The sequence below is a fragment of the Mercenaria mercenaria genome, chromosome 8 (assembly GCF_021730395.1).
Source record: "Mercenaria mercenaria strain notata chromosome 8, MADL_Memer_1, whole genome shotgun sequence".
Classification (NCBI taxonomy): domain Eukaryota; kingdom Metazoa; phylum Mollusca; class Bivalvia; order Venerida; family Veneridae; genus Mercenaria; species Mercenaria mercenaria.
The window spans coordinates 35,575,767-35,595,000 of record NC_069368.1 but is presented as its reverse complement, the minus strand read 5'-3'; the positions used below and the strand labels follow the sequence as shown (position 1 = coordinate 35,595,000).

Sequence of the window (19,234 nt, the reverse complement as noted above, 5' to 3'; positions counted from 1 at the left end):
AAAGCCATACAAGGCTGTATGTCACTTCATTTTAAAGCATAAAGTGTGATCAGGACCCATGCAATCTAAAAACAAACAGCAACAAATCCTGATGCATGTTCTTAATATCAGAAAGTCATTAAGCCTTTAAAAGCACTATGTCATTTCTAAGACAGACCTCTAGACTCTTTCAAACTTTCTATACCAGTCTCTTACTTATAGCAAAAAATAACAAGAGCTGTCGGAGGACAGCAACGCTCGACTATTCAACAGCCTTGTCAATTGAATGAATACAAAAGTTGAAAAAGGGGCATAATTTTGTAAAATGCAAAGTAGAGGTATTGAACCTCTGTACTGCATGTCATATCATGACAGTGAACAAGTGTGTGAAGTTTCAATCCTTTCCAATTTGTGGATACTGAGATACCAGCTTACATACAAAAATTAACAAAAAACTGCTAAGTCAAAGGGGCATAATTTTGTAAAAATGCCAAGTAGAGTTATGGGACCTTCACAGTGCATGTTAGATCATGACAGTGAACAAGTGTGTGAAGTTTCAATCCATTCCAATTAGTGGATACTGAGATATCAGATTACATACAAAAATTTAACCAAAACTGCTAAGTCGAAAAAGGGGCATAATTTTGAAAAAAAAGAGAGTAGAGTTATGGGACTTGCTTAGTGCATGTCAGATCATGACAGTGAACAAGTATGTGAAGTTTCAATCCATTCCCATTAGTAAGTACTGAGATACCAGCTTACATACAAAACCTTAACCAAAAATTTCTAAGTCGAAAAAGGGGCATAATTTTGTAAAAAAGCAAAATAGAGTTATGGAACCTGTGCAATGTAGATCAGTTCATCACAGTGAATAAGTGTGTGGAGTTTCAATCCATTCCCACAAGTGGTTACTGAGTTACCAGCTTACATACAAAACCTTAACAAAAAATTTCTAAGTCGAAAAAGGGGCATAATTTTGTAAAAAAGCAAAATAGAGTTATGGAACCTGTGCAATGTAAGTCAGTTTGTCACAGTGAATAAGTGTGTGAAGTTTCAATCCATTCCCACAAGTGGTTACTGAGATACCAGCTTACATACAAAACCTTAACCAAAATCGGGACGCGGACGCCGACGCATGGGCGAGTGCAATAGCTCACTATTCTATGAATAGTCGAGCTAAAAATAAAATGGAAAATGAAATTGTTTTTATACCAAAAAAGACATCAGCTATCATGTTATTACTACATAGGCAGTTCATATACAGCATATAAATGCTTCCCCTGAATCTGTAATAAAACAAATGTTTCCCTCACCTACACATCTGATTACTTCCCCTTGATTTGTAATACAAACCTTTACAGCTAATTACTAATTACTCACCTATACAGCTAATTACTAATCACTCACCTATACAGCTAATTATTAATTACTTTCCCTGAATAAGTAATAAAAAAAACTTTCTCCCTCTAAAATACATCCGATTATTCGATTATCCGAAGACATGTGATGTTTTAATTGAATACCTGTATTAGTTTTACATGCATGTAAAAATAAAACCAGGATTTCTAAGTCCAAAAGGGGGTATAATCTGGCCAAAATACATGTCAGAGTTATGGAACTTGACCTAGTGAGATTGGTAATTGACCTAGAAAAAGAAAAAAAATTCAAAGCTATATGCCTTTAAATGATAGCCATATGTACTTGCATGCAAAACTTTTACCAAGGTGTGATGCCAACACCAGGGTGAGTAGAATAGCTAGACTATTCTTTGAACAGTCGAGCTAAAAACTGATTTCTTCACCTATGTTAAATTACTTCCCCAATTTTATTCAACGAGTTTGATAAATTCAATGTGGAAAGTCACAAATGTAATATTCTCTTTATCACATGTTAGCCTTTCCTGTCGGAACATCAAAAATTCCACTTTCTTTTACTAAATAAACAAGTCAATTTGACCAACGTTTCCTTAGTATAAACGTCTTCGACATCAAAGCTTTATTACACTAGTGTATTATAATAGTTTTTATTTAATGGCTTTATTACACTCCTGCGACGTCAAACATGTGATAAATAAATATAAATATGTTGATACAAAGTATATAACAGGTTACTTACACATAAAACACCAGTTAGTGTTTACCCTAAAAATCATCTAGCATTTACCTATCAAATATCTGTATCTTAAATCAATTACCTTTTTTTTCATATACATGAGTTATCATTATATTAAAATGTATTATTACAGATATATTATGCCCAAATTTCACATTGGAAAATATGAACAATAAACTGAACAGTATCAATGTAAACATAGAATAAACATGATTTTGTATATAAACAGTACTGCTTGTTGTGTTTAAAATACTACACAGTCATGAGTATGTAAATACAATATGAATATATATAATGCCACTAAAAAACTGAAGGCTGTCACTTGATACAATTTAAGTTTGACTCTATCTCTACACAGTTAAATTATATGTACTTTTTACATTGAAATAATACCTGTTGATAAAATTCTTTAAACATGGGCATAGTATATCTTTAATTCTGATATGCTTGTTTCTGTTAAAACTCGCTTACGCTAAAATGAAGTCACATTAACGTGCAATGACGTCAATGTTTTTGTTGCGACCAAGAAAGAGCGCTACTACATTTTGTACACAATTTTAGATTACGGGCATATTAGAATCGAAATAATGTACAGCAAAATCTTGTTTTACCTTTAAGTTATCTTATACACTCTAAATCGTTTATACCTCGCCATAATAATTCACTCGGGCTACACCATCGTGAAATTATTCCACGGACATATAACCTCTTTCCATGTATTAATAATGTTAAAGCACAGATTTTCTATACATTATTTCTTAATTAGTTACTTGTTAATTTGCCTTTAGCATGCTGGCGGCAAGTGATTCTGCACTTTTCGCTATTCAATCAGTAAATTTTCAGTGAACACCCCTTCGGATAATAAATGGTACTGTCCAAATTGAATGACAGACCAGTCCATTATAAAAATTCAGCACGGTAAAGGTTAATGGATATAACTTTGACAGGCTGTCTAGCATACCCTGACAAAAAATTAGGGCTAATTTTAGGGCAATTTGTACAAAAAAATAGGGCTAAAATTAGGAATTTGGTACAATTTTAAGGAAATTTTAGGACAAAATTTAGGAATTTTCAAATTAAAATATGGACTTTAAAGACCATGTAATGTGCTTACCTTTATGTGACTGACATAAAAGTAACTCACAAATAGTGCTTTATTTACAGAAAAGACGTCTACCACTGGTAAACTGCTTTGAACTGTGCTAAACTGTTTTTTTCTGAATTAGAAGAACTTTTAAACAACATTTAAAACATTTCCTCTTTTTGATCATTGCAAAAAAGTTAAAAAATTAGGAATTTTTGTGAAAAAATAGGGCCTTTTCAGGAATTTCCTTTGATTTTTTTAAAAAAATAGGAATTTTAGCCAAATTGAAAAAAAATAGGAAAAAGTAGGAATTTTAGGGACACTAGACAGCCTGCTTTGATGAAACAGAACTATAAAGTACCCAACAAGTTGAACATTAAACATAAACTATCAATTAAACAATTAAACAGCTACCTCTCTCCACATGGTGATTAACAAAATGCTGATTAACAAAATAATTTACCTTATCTGAAATGCACATTATAGCTGGAACATGAACAAACAGGAACATGTGTATGACAAAAAACGTCAAAACTTTCAGCAAAATTATTTCAACAAACAGCTATCAGAATTTCCATTACATCAGCAAATAATAGAACATTCAAATAATACAACACTGAAAGACATTCTTTAAAGACAGAATTACTTGGGATATGTTTGTGCCGAAGCTCATACATTTGTATTAACATTTTTTCTCTTCTAACTGGTGTAACAACTGAAAGGTTCAGTCAAATGACTTCTTTTTTTTAAATGCAGACCATTTTTTCCAGTACATATCAATTTATCACACTGTGAGGATGAAAGCAAACAGGGTCTGCCTTCATGGTTTTTATGTTTACAGCCAATTTTTGCTTTTTGCTTTATGGCCTGGAATTATAATGAACAAATGTTTAAACAAACTATTGTCGCTTGACTCACCTATCTCCCTTCTTTGGTGAGGCTGATACTCGAGATCTATTTTTGGTCGAGTTGAAAGAAAGCTCAGAATCTTCCCTGTAAAACACGCACAGAATGCATTGTTACCATTTGACAGGTTCAAATATACATGACAAAGTATTAAAAAGAAATTAATCTGTCAGTTTATCTTTATTCCCTTTTTTCAGTCTTTGCTAAAACTATTAGACTGTCACAAAATCTTAGGTTGGGATGGTGTAAACAACTGGAATGTTTCCAATTTCCTTCCCTAATCATAACATTGTAGTCGGCATGAATTTCTTTAGATATACAAGATAGCAGTAGTAGCAGTTTCATTTCTAGAAGTGAGAGGGCCTCCCTGGCAAATGTTTAATAGTTTAACCCACATCACTGTTTAAAATGTAGAATTCTTTCATGTGAAGAAGCCATCCTGCTGGCTTACTGACGGGTCAATGATTCTACCTGCATACCTTCTTGTCCCTGAAATAATGTTCACAAGGGAATCTTGGCTTTTCCTTCATCCTCAAAAGCTAGTTAGTTGTAATATAACCTAAGCTTGTGTCTGTGAGACATAAAACTCGACCAAAAAAAAAATAAACCCCTATTTCAAGAAATGATATTTTGTTGGGTTTAGAGTTGTACTGACACAAGTTAGGACATGTGGCAACCCTTCCAGCTTTTAATGGTGGAGGAATAATGGGCAACACCAGGATAGAACCACTACCTTCTGTACATTAGCTGGATGGTTTCCTCACATGAAGAATTCTTACATGAAGAATTCTACCCAAGGGAGGGGTCGAACCAACATCAGTAAGGGGCAAATAATTCAGTCAGTGACATTAACCATTCTTCCAGAGAAGAAGTGAGACTCTGTTACTAATATATAGGTTATAATTCTGAAAAATGCTTTTTCCTTCTTAATGTAAGGATAAGAATTAAGGAACAAACCTCAATGGCATAAATTCTCTCTGTGTAAAGTCATTTTCATTAAATTCTTCCTCAATGATTCTATCTCCACTGAAGACTCTATCTTTGGTGGGTCGGGAGAACTCAAACTGCAAAAAAATCCATAAAGTAAGTACATATCTTTCATTAATAACACAGGAAATATACATTATTTGCTTCTGTTTAATTTCTAGTCATCTGACAATAAAAATATCAAAGATGCTTTTAAAACATTAAATTATCATCACAATATTGGAAAAACTCTTACACTAACTATCAAGTCATATCATTCAACTCTGACATCATCATAACTACATTACAAACAAGGATATTTATTTGTTCCTGCACTTGTGTGTTTTAGTGAATAATCATTTTATTTCATTTTTGTTCAATCAGCCCCTAGTTTCACCAAAGCTAAACTATTTGAATTAATCTAAGTGAGATTCATGCCAGAATGCTACAGATATACTCCAGTGACATTCTGACAAATAAGTGTGAAGGTAATGCTGTGTAAATGTTCTCTACAGCATCACTGAGTTCTTGTTTCAGTAATGTCACAATGTCCTTTGCTATTCATTATCTTACCTGTTCATGTTCCCTGCATACAGCATCATTAAGTTCCTGTTTCAGTAATGTCACATGTTCTTTGTTATTTTATAACTTACCTGTTCATGTTCCCTGCGTACAGCATCATTAAGTTCCTGCTTCAGTAATGTCACATGTTCTTTGCTATTCTATACCTTACCTGTTCATGTTCCCTGCGTACAGCATCATTAAGTTCCTGCTTCAGTAATGTCACATGTTCTTTGCTATTCTATACCTTACCTGTTCATGTTCCCTGCGTACAGCATCATTCAGCTCCTGCTTCAGTGATGTCACATGTTCTTTGCTATTCTATACCTTACCTGTTCATGTTCCCTGCGTACAGCATCATTAAGTTCCTGCTTCAGTGATGTCACATGTTCTTTGCTATTCTATACCTTACCTGTTCATGTTCCCTGCGTACAGCATCATTAAGTTCCTGCTTCAGTGATGTCACATGTTCTTTGCTGTTCTATACCTTACCTGTTCATGTTCCCTGCGTACAGCATCATTCAGCTCCTGCTTCAGTGATGTCACATGTTCTTTGCTATTCTATACCTTACCTGTTCATGTTCCCTGCGTACAGCATCATTAAGTTCCTGCTTCAGTGATGTCACATGTTCTTTGCTATTCTATACCTTACCTGTTCATGTTCCCTGCGTACAGCATCATTAAGTTCCTGCTTCAGTAATGTCACATGTTCTTTGCTATTCTATATCTTACCTGTTCATGTTCCCTGCGTACAGCATCATTAAGTTCCTGTTTCAGTAATGTCACATGTTCTTTGCTATTCTATACCTTACCTGTTCATGTTCCCTGCGTACAGCATCATTAAGTTCCTGTTTCAGTAATGTCACATGTTCTTTGCTATTCTATACCTTACCTGTTCATGTTCCCTGCGTACAGCATCATTAAGTTCCTGTTTCAGTAATGCCACATGTTCTTTGCTATTCTATACCTTACCTGTTCATGTTCCCTGCGTACAGCATCATTCAGCTCCTGCTTCAATAATGTCACATGTCGCCTGTTGTTCTCCATCTCCTCCTCCAAAGATCTCATCTTGCTTACTAAATGGTGCTGAGTATCAACAAATGCTCCAACAAGATTCTGTAATACAGTTATAAATAAAATGGAAAATTTCAACTTGAAGCTATAGCATATAAGTGGAATGAAAGTAAAATTTGTCTTTAGCTTAATCTGTAATGTGGAGTTATGTAGTGGCTTACATCTGCACCAAATGAAAGCATTGTCAGTGTTTAAAAACAGAAACAGAACTCACAACATACTCAACCAGAACTACTGTGATTTAGTTAGTACGTTTAATAATTCAGACTTTATGAAACATTTGATTGTATGTAACAGACAACAGCATACACTGACAAAACCACTTAGTACATAAAGAACACAAAAACAGTTATCAAGCCACTCTCAAACAAGCAGGAAAAAGCTACTACTTTGTTGTATTTTAGACCTTCAACATAGTCCACCGCTTAACCTTAGAAATAATTATACAGTATATTTACAGTACCTGACATGCGATGAGTTCTGGCCCTGCCTTGCCCACATCTTTTGGTATGAAGTCAGCATTGAGCAACAGTTTGGACAGTGATACATCTTTACCACTTTTCAGCCCAACTTCATGTTTCGTCTGAAACGTTACATAATCTTCTAAAGCTTTTTTCAGGCTTTTATATTTTCTGTTTTACTGAAGAAACACAAACACTGAATAACAATGCTTCAAGTAATTCTGCATATCTGATAAACCTGAGGTGATGGCATAATGTCAGTGATTGGGAAAACCTAGAATCATGCCTAGCAGCTGGTACATGGGTCACAAAAATGTTGCTGGAAACACATTAATATCCCATATCTTAAATTTTAAATGGTCAGCACTTGTGACTTTCATTAAGGTTAATTTTGACAAAACAGATTTTGATTTTGATGTAAAATACTTCATAATAATAAACTTAATTAAAACTAGAGCTGTCACAGGAGTGACGAATAATACCCCCATAATACGACCTTGTCACAGAAGTATGGCAAATTTTAAGTTGGAAAGGGGCCATAACTACATCAAAAAAATTGGTGGTTTGTAGCCAAAGTCAATCTTGACTTGTATTTTATGATGTTACACCTGTGTACCAAAACTTATTTACATAGATCTGTCAAGCCTTTCATGAGTTACTGTCCAGAAACCATGAGTTTGGCAAATTTTAAATTGGAAAGGGGCCATAACTACGTCAAAAATGGTGGTTTGTAGGCAAAGTTGAACGTGACCTGTATATTATGATGTTACACCTGTGTACCAAAATTTATTTAAATCTGTCAAGCCTTTCATGAGTTGTTGTCATGGAACTATGAAAACCAACAGACCAACCGACCAACAAGCTCATTCCTACATACCCCTCAAACTTCGTTTGTATAATAAGCATTAATGCAAGGATTCTAATTGTTACTTGGCTAATGGTGAAAAATTAAGCCCATGGACCTATATATTTTATTTGACTATATGATCGAAAACAGGTAAACCTATAACAGTTACTATGGAAAGTGTCATTAAAATCTACATTACTGAACTTCTATATGCGAAAATGTTATAAATGTTGAAAAAGTTGGAAAATTTTCTAATGTATTCAAAATGGCTTTTACTTTTTGTTTAAAATTCTCTGCCAAAATGTCTGGGAAATTCTGCTTCTGTGTTTTATAGATTAAACCATAGAATATATTGAAACTTACTCTAACAAGTGCATTTTCCACTGCCTGGATATAGGAAGTCAGTATATCCTTATCTCTGGAAATATAAATATTTTGTCAAACTTATTTATTTATTTTGTTGGGTTTAACGTCCCACCGACACAATTATAGGTCATATGGCGACTTCCAGCTTTGATGGTGGAGGAAGACCCCAGGTGCCCCTCCGTGCATTATTTCATCACGAGCGGGCACCTGGGTAGAACCACCGACCTTCCGTAAGCCAGCTGGATGGCTTCCTCACATGAAGAATTCAACGCCCCGAGTGAGGCTCGAACCCACATCGATGAGGGGCAAGTGATTTGATGTCAAACTTATATAGATCTAGAACACATCAAATATCATTTCAAGCTACTCAACTTGAAAAAGTTTAAACAAATCCATATGTCACATCATTTACAGAAAAATTTTTTATAAACAAAGTTTTCTTTACAAATTTGTAAACTGCTTTTTAGTTGTTTAGAAAGTTATATATATAGGCCAAGACCATAAAACTGGCAAGAGAGAATACATACTTGGCAACAGTCCTGAGAGCTTTCTCTGCATCTTGTAAATTATTGCGCAATGATTCCTTCTCTCCTTCCAGTGCTGCAAGCTGTTTGTTCACCTGTCTTACTGTCTGTTCTTTACGCCTCAGTTCTAACTTGGTTTCAGCAAGACCCTGCAATTTATGGTCATTTACACATTTATAACCAATGGAGAATGTTTGTTCTATAGGTTTTCACTTTTAAAAAATGCTTAAGCATAAAATGCAAAATTCTTTCCATTAAATTTCATTTGGTGGCTGTAAGATGCTACCTGTATGGCTTCCGACAGTGTCTGTTCTTTCTCCATGCCCTCTGAGGAGAAGATATCCATCCTGGCTGACAGTTCCTCAAGCTGTCTAGCCTGCTCCTGCAGCAGATTCTGTGCTTGCTCCTCTCTCCTCAGGGCATTGTTTAACTCATTACACACACTCTCAAACTTCTCAATGGGTACATATTTGTTACCCTGAAAATACATGTTCCATATTGAGCTTGAGAAATAAAGCGGTGAAGTAACAGAGGATATCTGTTTCTTTCAAAATAAGATTGAAATATCTTTCACTGATTGAACATCATCAGCTATAAAAGTTTCACAAGTTGCACAGCCGCAAGTGAAAATTTAAAGTGTGATGTTCAAAAATGAAAGGTATTTCAAAACAAACAAATTATCTTTTTTTCCATGTCTTTCAAATGCTTTTTTTCATAAATTATAACAGTTTACTAGCTCAATGTGATGGACATTGTGTAACATCATACATTAAATCCTAAGATCAGAAAACTGAAATTAGTAAAGATGTAAAATAATTCCTCAAGATTTTTCGATTTATTTTGCATTATAATACTGTACAGAGTATATTTTTATGTTTTGTAGGAATTTGTATACTTCTACTGTATATCTCTGTTAATGTATACTTTGGAACCAGTTTCTGATTACTTGTAATTCCTGTTCTTTCACATTTGTGTAGTTCTGTAACTTACAGTGAAAATTATAAAATGAAATCCCACTGTTTGAAACAGTGTAAGTTATAAATATAATCAATAGTTATATTTCAAACTCACCTGCTGTGTTACAGCTATATCATTGCCCTCTGTAACCAGTTCTTCCTTTTCAGGTCCGAGCCTCTCTACCTCCTCCTGCAGCCTGCTAACTTCCTGTAGCAATGATCGCCTCTCCACCTCCACGGTGTGTAACCTTTGAGTAAACTCTAAGATATGTGTCTGCAGGGATATCATCAGCTCCTGGAACATAACCCAAATGTCTTTATTTTAAAGATACATCACAAAACATCCTGCTTTAAAAGACATGTGAAGATAAATTTTCTTCTCATACAACTTCCAGATATGCAGTTAACAAGAACTCCATCAGGTTCTAGAAGTGTGAAAGAAATTAGCAGTGCAAAATCATCTATACGGTGTTCTGATGATATTATTGTCTTTGAAGTTGAAAAGGTGTAAAGTACATATTATAACAATAAAAAAAAACTTCTGAAAATTCCACATGTTTAAATCATTGTTATGGGTTTAGCATCATTTTTCAACAGTATTTCAGATCTGTTGATGGTGGGCAATTAACCTAACCATTGTTCCTTGATCTGTAACTGTACTCCTCTGTTCTCCACAAGTATCTGCCAACTTCTCAACATGAATACCAGGTGGAGGTCAAATGATTTCAATCAGAACATACACCTCATAAGGGGATCAACCGTATAACAACAAGAGCTGTCCGTAAGACAGCCAAGCTCGACTATTCGAAATATTGTCACAGAAGCAGGAAATTATTACCCAAAATGTTAAATATCAAAAGAGTTTTAAGTTCGAAACGGGACATAATTTGACCAAAATGCATATCAGAGTTATGGGACTTGATGCTATCAACTAGTTTAATAACCCCGAAGAAACATGTTAAGTTTCAATTCCATATCTGCATTAGTTTTGGAGATAGTAACTTGCATGTAAAACTTTAACCAGAATTTTCTAAGTCCAAAAGGGGGCATAATTTGCTCAAAATACATGTTAAGAGTTATGGAACTTGACCCAGTGAGGTTGGTAACTGACCTAGAAAAAGAATAAATAAGTTTCAAAGCTATATGCCTTTTGGTAATAGCTATATGTACTTGCACGCAAAACTTTAACCAGGATTTTCTAAGTACAAAAGGGGGCATAATTTGCCCAAAATACATGTCAGAGTTATGGGACTTGATTCTATCAACTAGTTTTATAACCCCGAAGACACATGTGAAGTTTCAATTTAATATCTGCATTAGTTTTGGAGATAGTAACTTGCATGTAAAACTTTAACCAGGATTTTCTAAGTCCAAAAGGGGGCATAATTTGCTCAAAATACATGTCAGAGTTATGGGACTTGACCCAGTGAGGTAGGTAATTGATCTAGAAAAAATAAGTTTCAAATCAATATGCCTTTTAGTAATAGCTGTATGTACTTGCACGCAAAACTTTAACCAGAATTTTCTAAGTCCGAAAGGGGGCATAATTTGGCCAAAATACATGTCAGAGTTATGGGACTTGACCCAGTGAGGTAGATAATTGATCTAGAAAAAGAAAAAATAAGTTTCAAATCTATATGCCTTTTAGTAATAGCTGTATGTACTTGCACGCAAAACTTTAACCAAAATTTTCTAAGTACAAAAGGGGGCATAATTTGGCTAAAATGAAGGTCAGAGTTATGGGACTTGGTGCTATCAACTAGTTTTATAACCCCGAAGACACATGTGAAGTTTCAATTCAATATCTGCATTAGTTTTGGAGATAGTAACTTGCATGTAAAACTTTCTAAGTCCAAAAGGGGGCATAATTTGCTCAAAATACATGTTAGAGTTATGGAACTTGACCCAGTGAGGTTGCTAATTGACCTAGAAAAAGAATAAATAAATTTCAAAGCTATATGCCTTAAAATGATAGCTGTATGTACTTGCATGCAAAAACTTAACCAAGGTGTGACGATGACCCCAGGGTGAGTAGAATAGCTAGACTATTCTTCGAATAGTCGAGCTAAAAATCCATAGATCTGCTCTTTCCCTTTTCCGCTAAGTGAACAGAGGGGGAGGAGGTGAATGAATGATAGTAAACAGATAAAACAATCATACCTGTGGAGAAGATGGGGCTATTTCATCCCCAGACGCAGTCCTAATCACCTTGCTAAGTCCACGACCAAGTAATCTCACTAGAGAATTCCTTTCTCTAAAGCCTACATCTGGGCGTATTGACACATTTTCATAGTAGCGACCAAGTCGATCAAACAAGCGAGTAAAAGAGTTCCTGGCAGCATTTACAATGGCTCTGGTTTCTACTGTGCCCACTGGAAGACAAAGGGTTGGAATTTATGAGAAAATTCTTCTGTGATATTTTGGTAAAAGATGTAACAATGACCATATGACATAAATTTCCATCATTGTAAAAGCTTAACTGCTAAGGCCAAAACACCAATAAAAATCATCTGACTTAAACAACCTTAGTATGGGCCACCTAGTCAAAGCTTCATGTGAAATATCTTACCTTTATGCCTTAAACTTTCAGAGATAAATGCTTTTTTTCAAGTTTTTCTTTAAGCTTTAGTTTTTTTAAAGTAAGCATGCACATGTATATACATTCCAGTATTACCTTTGTCTCTTCCTTTCACCTGATTGATTGTTTCCATGAGTTCACTGGTGCTGGAGGTAAGGGTGTGCAGGAGCTCTGAGCTGGTCAGCCAGTGCAACAGTCCAGTCTCCCCTGGTCCTTGTCGATCACGGTACCTTTCCTCTTCTATAATTAGGCATTCAAAATAGTAAGAAATCTTGTAAACAAGCTTTTTACATATTTTAGCATCAATGGCAAACAATACAATAAAACAACAGGATGGGCTAAATTACTAAAAGTAAATCAGAGGCCTTATTCATCAACATCCCAAGTCTGGAAACTGAGGCTCACTTCAAAATGCATAATATCAATTTTCTATATCATTGTTAAATTAGCACAGATTGTAATGAAATTTTAATTGGGTATTTGTTCTTCAGCTACAAGTTAAGCAATATTTTATCAGTATAATTTTTTTATAAACAAAGTAATTTTAAATTGAATATTGAAGCTATTAAGTTTAAGTTTCAGATGTTAAACACTGATGAAAGGCCCAGTATAACTCCTATCATCTGCCATAGTCACTACTTAATTTCATGCAGTTATTACTATTGGGCAAACCACAATACTTTGTTCAACTTTTAATAATTTTTTTCAGAGAATATTTGTTTAAAAATGTTTATATTTGTAGCTGAAAACTTAATGCCATTGTAATACCCATAGAATTGCGCAAAAAGTTTTTTTTTGTCCTCTCTATCCTTCAAATACTTATTCTTTTCAATTACTGAAACTAAACACTAAACACTAAACACTAAATTTTTCTGTCAAACTAAATGAAACAATTCTAACTTAATTATCATAGACATGACATGACAGACATTGCAGAATGAACCTACCATCATCCCTAACTGGAACATCGGTGCTGCCCGTACATACCAGGATATTATTCTGTCCGGTTGCCGAATCATGGGTAACAAACGTTCTCACGCATGATCGCCCTAATCTTTTTAATCTGTTAGCAGCTAGCACAGCAATGGCACCTGTTCTAAACACTAGAATTGGATTTCGTTTTGTGGGGGCAGTTTCTTTCTGCTTTCCGTTTGTTTTGTTCATTTCAGATGTTAGCGTATGGACTAAAAGTTCAACTCTTTCTCGACAAACATCCCAATTATTCAACTGATCCTCCATAATCCTACGCTGCATTGCAAGGAAGTTTGAACGCGAGCATAAGGGATAGAAAGCACCAATGAGCAGAGAGCATGAGGCAAGAAGAGACGAGTTCTCTTTCTTCATGTCTGCAAGTCTGCCCTGGAGTTCAGCACACTCAGACTCAAGTCCCTGCTGCACCCCTCCTGTCACTCGAATCTTCTCCCATGCCTGGTCTGCTACACTCTGACTCTTCTGTTAATAAAATATCAATACACCAATACACCTAAGTTATAAATGAAACAGCAAAAACACTAAAATAGATCTTTATAAACAATAAATATAACAGGAGTGCCAAACTGTTACAAAAAAATATGCCAACCACGGCAAATCACATTTGGCTTTTAACTACTTACTCAGAGGACTAGTCTTTTTTTTTCCATTTCAACAAATTCAAGGGCCATAACTCCTGAGCAATAAAGACTATCTAAATTTGTCAAAAATGATATGCCAGTTCCAATCAAACCTGTTTAACAATGGAAAAGAACTGCCTAAGCAAGAAGTTGATGCAATTTTAAGTAATTCAAATACCTTGGCCACTTGGCCAATCCTGCTAGTAATCAAATTTGTCTCAGTTATTATTTCCATAATCATTGTGACTAACTTTGGTAAACACTGGATAAGTACAGCTCAAATTAGAGCATGGACAAAGTGAATTTCTGCAAGTTTGATTATTTCAAGGGCTATAACTCCAAAGAGACTTTGAGGATCCAGGTGGTTATCATGTTTGGCCATCATGCCCACAGGTGCTAGACACAAAATCAAATAATTTACTTAATAGGCCTATATATGTATATATATGATCAAGTCTCATATATACATATACAGGCCCATGAATAAAATATTTGGTTACGTGTCTAGCACCTGTGATCATGCCCATAAACACTCTGACCAATTTTGGTAAACAATGGACAAGAACTGCTCAAATTTGAGCCGACAACTTCTGTGGATGTTGCCTGCCTGCCACAGCCTCCCTTTTACAAGCACATAAAATTTCTATAGAAAAGAACCTTTACCAGTAAAGAATCTGTTAACTTTATTCTACTATAACTTGTTGTATACCTTGATTCTGGCCTGCATTTCATTCAGTAACTGTTGATAATGTTCCTCCATTTCCTGTTTCTGTTTGTGCCAGGACATTTCCCTCTCCTTGGTTAAAGTGGACAGTTTATTTAACTGATCCTCACGTGATATATGTTCCTCCTTCCATCCCTCCTCTCTGCTCCTTAATGCATCTTCCAAGTGGGATATCTGAAATATACAACATTTATTATTTTCAGTGGGTTTTACACCACAACAACATTATATGTCATAATGTTATTATGACTTCCTAGCTTTTGATGGTGGAAGAAGACCCAGGTGATCCTTTGTGTTTTCAGACATGGGCAGACAACTGGGTAGAATTATCCACCTTCAGTAAGTTAACTGCATGGCCCCCTCACATGATGACTTCTTCACCCTATGCAGCTTTTAAAACCCACAGTAGTGAAGGGCAACTTAATCACTCAGTCTCGGAGACCCCTAAACACCATTCAATACATATTGTGTTTCAAGTATGACTGTAACACTAAAAATAATGATATATAGCTGAAGCACATTTTGTATCAATTAAAATCTGGTGACTTTTGTATACCCGACGTAGAATTTCATTGTTTTCCCCAGTGCTGATAAAGCTCATGTAACATCCTACAGTGTACTCCTGTCCTTATCTTAAGTGACTGGTGGGCGTCTTATACAGCACACAGGCTGAAATATCATGCTTCATTCTTGGAGAAGATCACAATATTGATTTAAAAGGATTATTCGTAACAAAATTAAACAATTGTCATTTAAACAAAACAGTTCTGATATGTATTTTGAAATACATATCAAGCAATACTGTAACTTAAAAATATCACCAACAGAATTATGAACACTAGTAATCATGAAAAATGTTGCTCAAATGTGACTGAAAACAAGAGAGTATCAAGAGCAGTCTGTGCAGTGTTTCATCATTTTATGTTCTTAAATAGAATGTTTAATTTGTTCACTTAACAAGTATCTATGCATGGCAAACACAAGCATTTGCTGAAAATTAAACATTTGCAACTTGCAAAAAAATTAGCATGCAAGAGAATAAGTTCTAACTTGTAATGATCAAGCTAGCTGTTACTTTTAAGTATGGAATGTCCTAAGTTGAAATGATTCCTACTCGAGATATGATTTCTTTTCTTAGACATAATTAAGACATAATTTCTTCCTAAAACAAAATTTCTTCCCAAGATGTGCTTCCTTCCCAACATAAGAAAAAAATTGTGATTCCTTCCCAAGATATTATTCCAAGATATGACTAAGATATGATTCCTTCCCAAGATATGATTAAGATATGATTCCTTCTCAAGATATGATTAAGATATGATTCCTTCTCAAGATATGATTAAGATATGATTCCTTCTCAAGATATTATTCCTTCCCAAGATATGATTAAGATATGATTCCTTCCCAAGATATGATTCCTTCCCAAGATATGATTAAGATATGATTCCTTCCCAAGATACTATTAAGATATGATTCCTTCCCAAGATATTATTAAGATATGATTCCTTCTCAAGATATGATTCCTTCCCAAGATATGATTAAGATATGATTCCTTCTCAAGATATGATTCCTTCCCAAGATATGATTCCTTCCCAAGATATTATTAAGATATGATTCCTTCCCAAGATATGATTAAGATATGATTCCTTCTCAAGATATGATTCCTTCCCAAGATATGATCAACATATGATTCTTTCCAAAGAAATGATTAAGATATGATTCCTTCCCAGGATATGATTCCTTTCCAAGATATGATTAAGATATGATTCCTACCCAGGATGATAGGATACAGACTTCCACCACAGAATAAAACACCATAAGAAATATACAAAATATTTACATGTTACCTTCATATTTAGTTCTAAATGTCTTTGAATATTGTAAACATCCTGTGATTAATAACAATAAAAGTTTCCTTACAATGTTTTTTCAACAAATAATGAGTGCTGTCATTGGACAGTTTGTTTTCTGCATAAAGACAGCTGAATGGAAATGTTAAATTACAAAATGTAAAGTTAAATAAGTACTAGAGAACAAGAGTTTCACAACACATGACAATATGTGCCCAAAATTTAAGATCAAAGGAAATAATACCACTCATCATGGAAGTGATTTTAACTACTAGCCAATCATGCAAATAATGATACTGTTAAATATGTGCACAAGAAGTAAGCTTAATTATAAATTCAAGTGAGCTTTACCCACTGATTTCTATGAAAAAAATTAACTGGAAAGATGTTTACAAATCCTTACTGTTACCATAGCAGAAAGTTCAAGTCAGCTAAATGTGACAAAGCTACCAATATGTATAATTTTCATACTCTAGCAAAGTCTCTATACTTCAAGAAAAAATGTATTTAGGTCTACATTTTCACCTCAATAAATCAAACCCCATTACTAAGCCAATGCAGTTGCAAATATATCTACTGACCGCTAAGTGAGTTCTGTAACACTAATAAAGAAATAAAATTTTCTGTGAAGAAGCTATCAAAAATAACTGATGAAAAAAACATGCAGAAAACTTTCAAGAATTTTGATGTATTGGTGTATGAATTCCAGTTCCAAACTTTGATACTTCACATGTATTACATAAAACAGTGTTGGAGAAAACAGACATATCTCTTGCTGTGTTTTTTTTCATTTTGAACTTCCTTTATATCTGTCTAAAGGTATAAATTAACTGGATATCATACAAATAAAGATAATACAAAAATAAGAAAACTTTATGGTTCTTGAGCTCATCATTTACAGTTCTTGCCATCTATCCCAATATTCATTATATTCCCTACAGAAGTTTCAACGTTACTGTCTGATGGATAGATGGAAAGTGCAGCTGGATGGATGGACAGACAAATGGACAGATTTCTATATCCCATTTTGACTCGGGGTGGCAAGGAAAAGTAAAGGTACCTTTAGTTAGTGTAAAACTTAAGCATGATGACAGCAATTACTTTCAGAAAAGGTGTTTAGGAGGTTGGGGTATACTAAATGTATCTTGATTTCCCCATTTTGTCTTTCTATCCAGTCAAAATCACAATGCAGGGTTCTGCCAAGGCCGCGATATCGCGAGAACCTTGGGAAAAAATAACAAATGTCTCACTAAAATTGGTTTAGGATCGTCACTTGTCGCGTTACAAAAATTTTGGGGACAAATGTGCGTACGTAACGACCAGAACAGTGTATGAATTATTAATTTTTTCTTCCGTATCTGAATAGAAGAGTTTCCTGTAAAAACATCATTTTGGTCAACAATGAACAATTGTAAGCTATGTTTCTGAATCTATAAACAAGAAAAACATTCAGTCTAATGATTAACGGCCTAGTCCTTCATGTCGCTTCAGAAAAAGCCCGATAGACCACACAAACCTGATGTTGTTTACCATTCTCCACCCACTATCTTGGCAGGTGAAGTTTAAAGTGTGTCCATTAACTGCTTAAAATCTGTCGACTATTCGACACTTAGTCAAATTGTCACCAAAACTGAAAATGCATCACAAAACCAAACCACGATGGGTGCAGAAAATTCGGATGAAGCCAAAAAGGAAAGTGACATCAAAGGCCTTTCAGGAGAGTTGATAAAGGAAGTATCAATGGTTGGACTATTATAATAAAATACTTCAATTTTAGTGATGTAACTGCATTATTTCAATGACATATGGTCCCCACATTTTTTATACCTAAAGGGAAAAATGTCCCCACCATTTTTGATCTTTGGCATAACCCTGACAATGTATTTACAATTGGCTACAACATATAAAGGCAAGTTGTAAATTAGAACAATGAGTTGCCAACCTTTTCTTCAGCATTCTGTAGGTTATTGAGTAGTGTAGCTACTTGGTCATATACCATGTTGGTCAGATCATGCCAGGAGAACTGGTTAAATGTCTTCTCCTTGGTCGGTACAACAATTTTACCAGACAACAGTCTCTGGTATAAACCATGCAAAAATGCCAGCTTCTCCTGAAAATTGAAAAAAAAAAATAGATTTGCTTTTTTTTTGTACAATGTCACATCATCAAAATTATATGTCCTAAGGAAGTTTTCTTGATGAACAGCTCTTGATGGTAGAAGAAGACCAAAGGAGCCCATCCGAACATCATTTCATCAAGGGTGGGCTTCTGGGTAGAACCACCAGCCATCTGTAAACCAGCTGGGTGGATTCCTATCAAGAAGTGTTATACCCCTCAAGGGATGTTTCGAACCAACATGAGTGAGAGGCAAGTGAACTGAAGTCAGTGGCATATACAATGTACCTCTCTACTTTTGAGGTCCCTGTAGATATTCAGTGTCCAAACTATACAGTTATCTACTGAAAACAAAAGGGTCATGATGACCCTGGATTGCTCACCTGAGTAATATGAGCTACATGTTTCAAATGTCAAATTGATAATAAAATTTTAAGTAAGTCAGTAGGTCACATTCATGGTCAATGAAATTCAGTTTTCCAATTGGTGTGCGTGTATGTCATCAAAACTTCAAGGCTGTA

General features: G+C 34.8%; 1 protein-coding gene across 4 annotated transcripts in view; it reads right to left on the bottom strand.

Annotated features, from left to right (window-relative positions):
• LOC123566585 (coiled-coil domain-containing protein 171-like) overlaps positions 1-19,234 on the bottom strand; it is a 60,936-nt gene that overhangs the window by 6,796 nt on the left and 34,906 nt on the right. For 3 of the 4 annotated variants that reach the window (XM_053549724.1, XM_053549725.1, XM_053549723.1), the window contains exons 18-30: positions 18,541-18,708; positions 14,734-14,922; positions 13,362-13,866; positions 12,511-12,654; positions 11,997-12,208; positions 9,952-10,131; positions 9,167-9,358; positions 8,884-9,029; positions 8,354-8,408; positions 7,146-7,265; positions 6,581-6,724; positions 5,039-5,145; positions 4,094-4,168 (exon numbers count right to left, since the gene is read on the bottom strand). In XM_053549724.1, the coding sequence (XP_053405699.1) occupies positions 4,094-4,168; positions 5,039-5,145; positions 6,581-6,724; positions 7,146-7,265; positions 8,354-8,408; positions 8,884-9,029; positions 9,167-9,358; positions 9,952-10,131; positions 11,997-12,208; positions 12,511-12,654; positions 13,362-13,866; positions 14,734-14,922; positions 18,541-18,708 (2,237 nt within the window). Of the gene's footprint in view, positions 1-3,638; positions 3,662-4,093; positions 4,169-5,038; positions 5,146-6,580; positions 6,725-7,145; positions 7,266-8,353; positions 8,409-8,883; positions 9,030-9,166; positions 9,359-9,951; positions 10,132-11,996; positions 12,209-12,510; positions 12,655-13,361; positions 13,867-14,733; positions 14,923-18,540; positions 18,709-19,234 lie in introns of all 4 variants that reach the window. The other variant, XM_053549726.1, reaches the window with a different exon arrangement.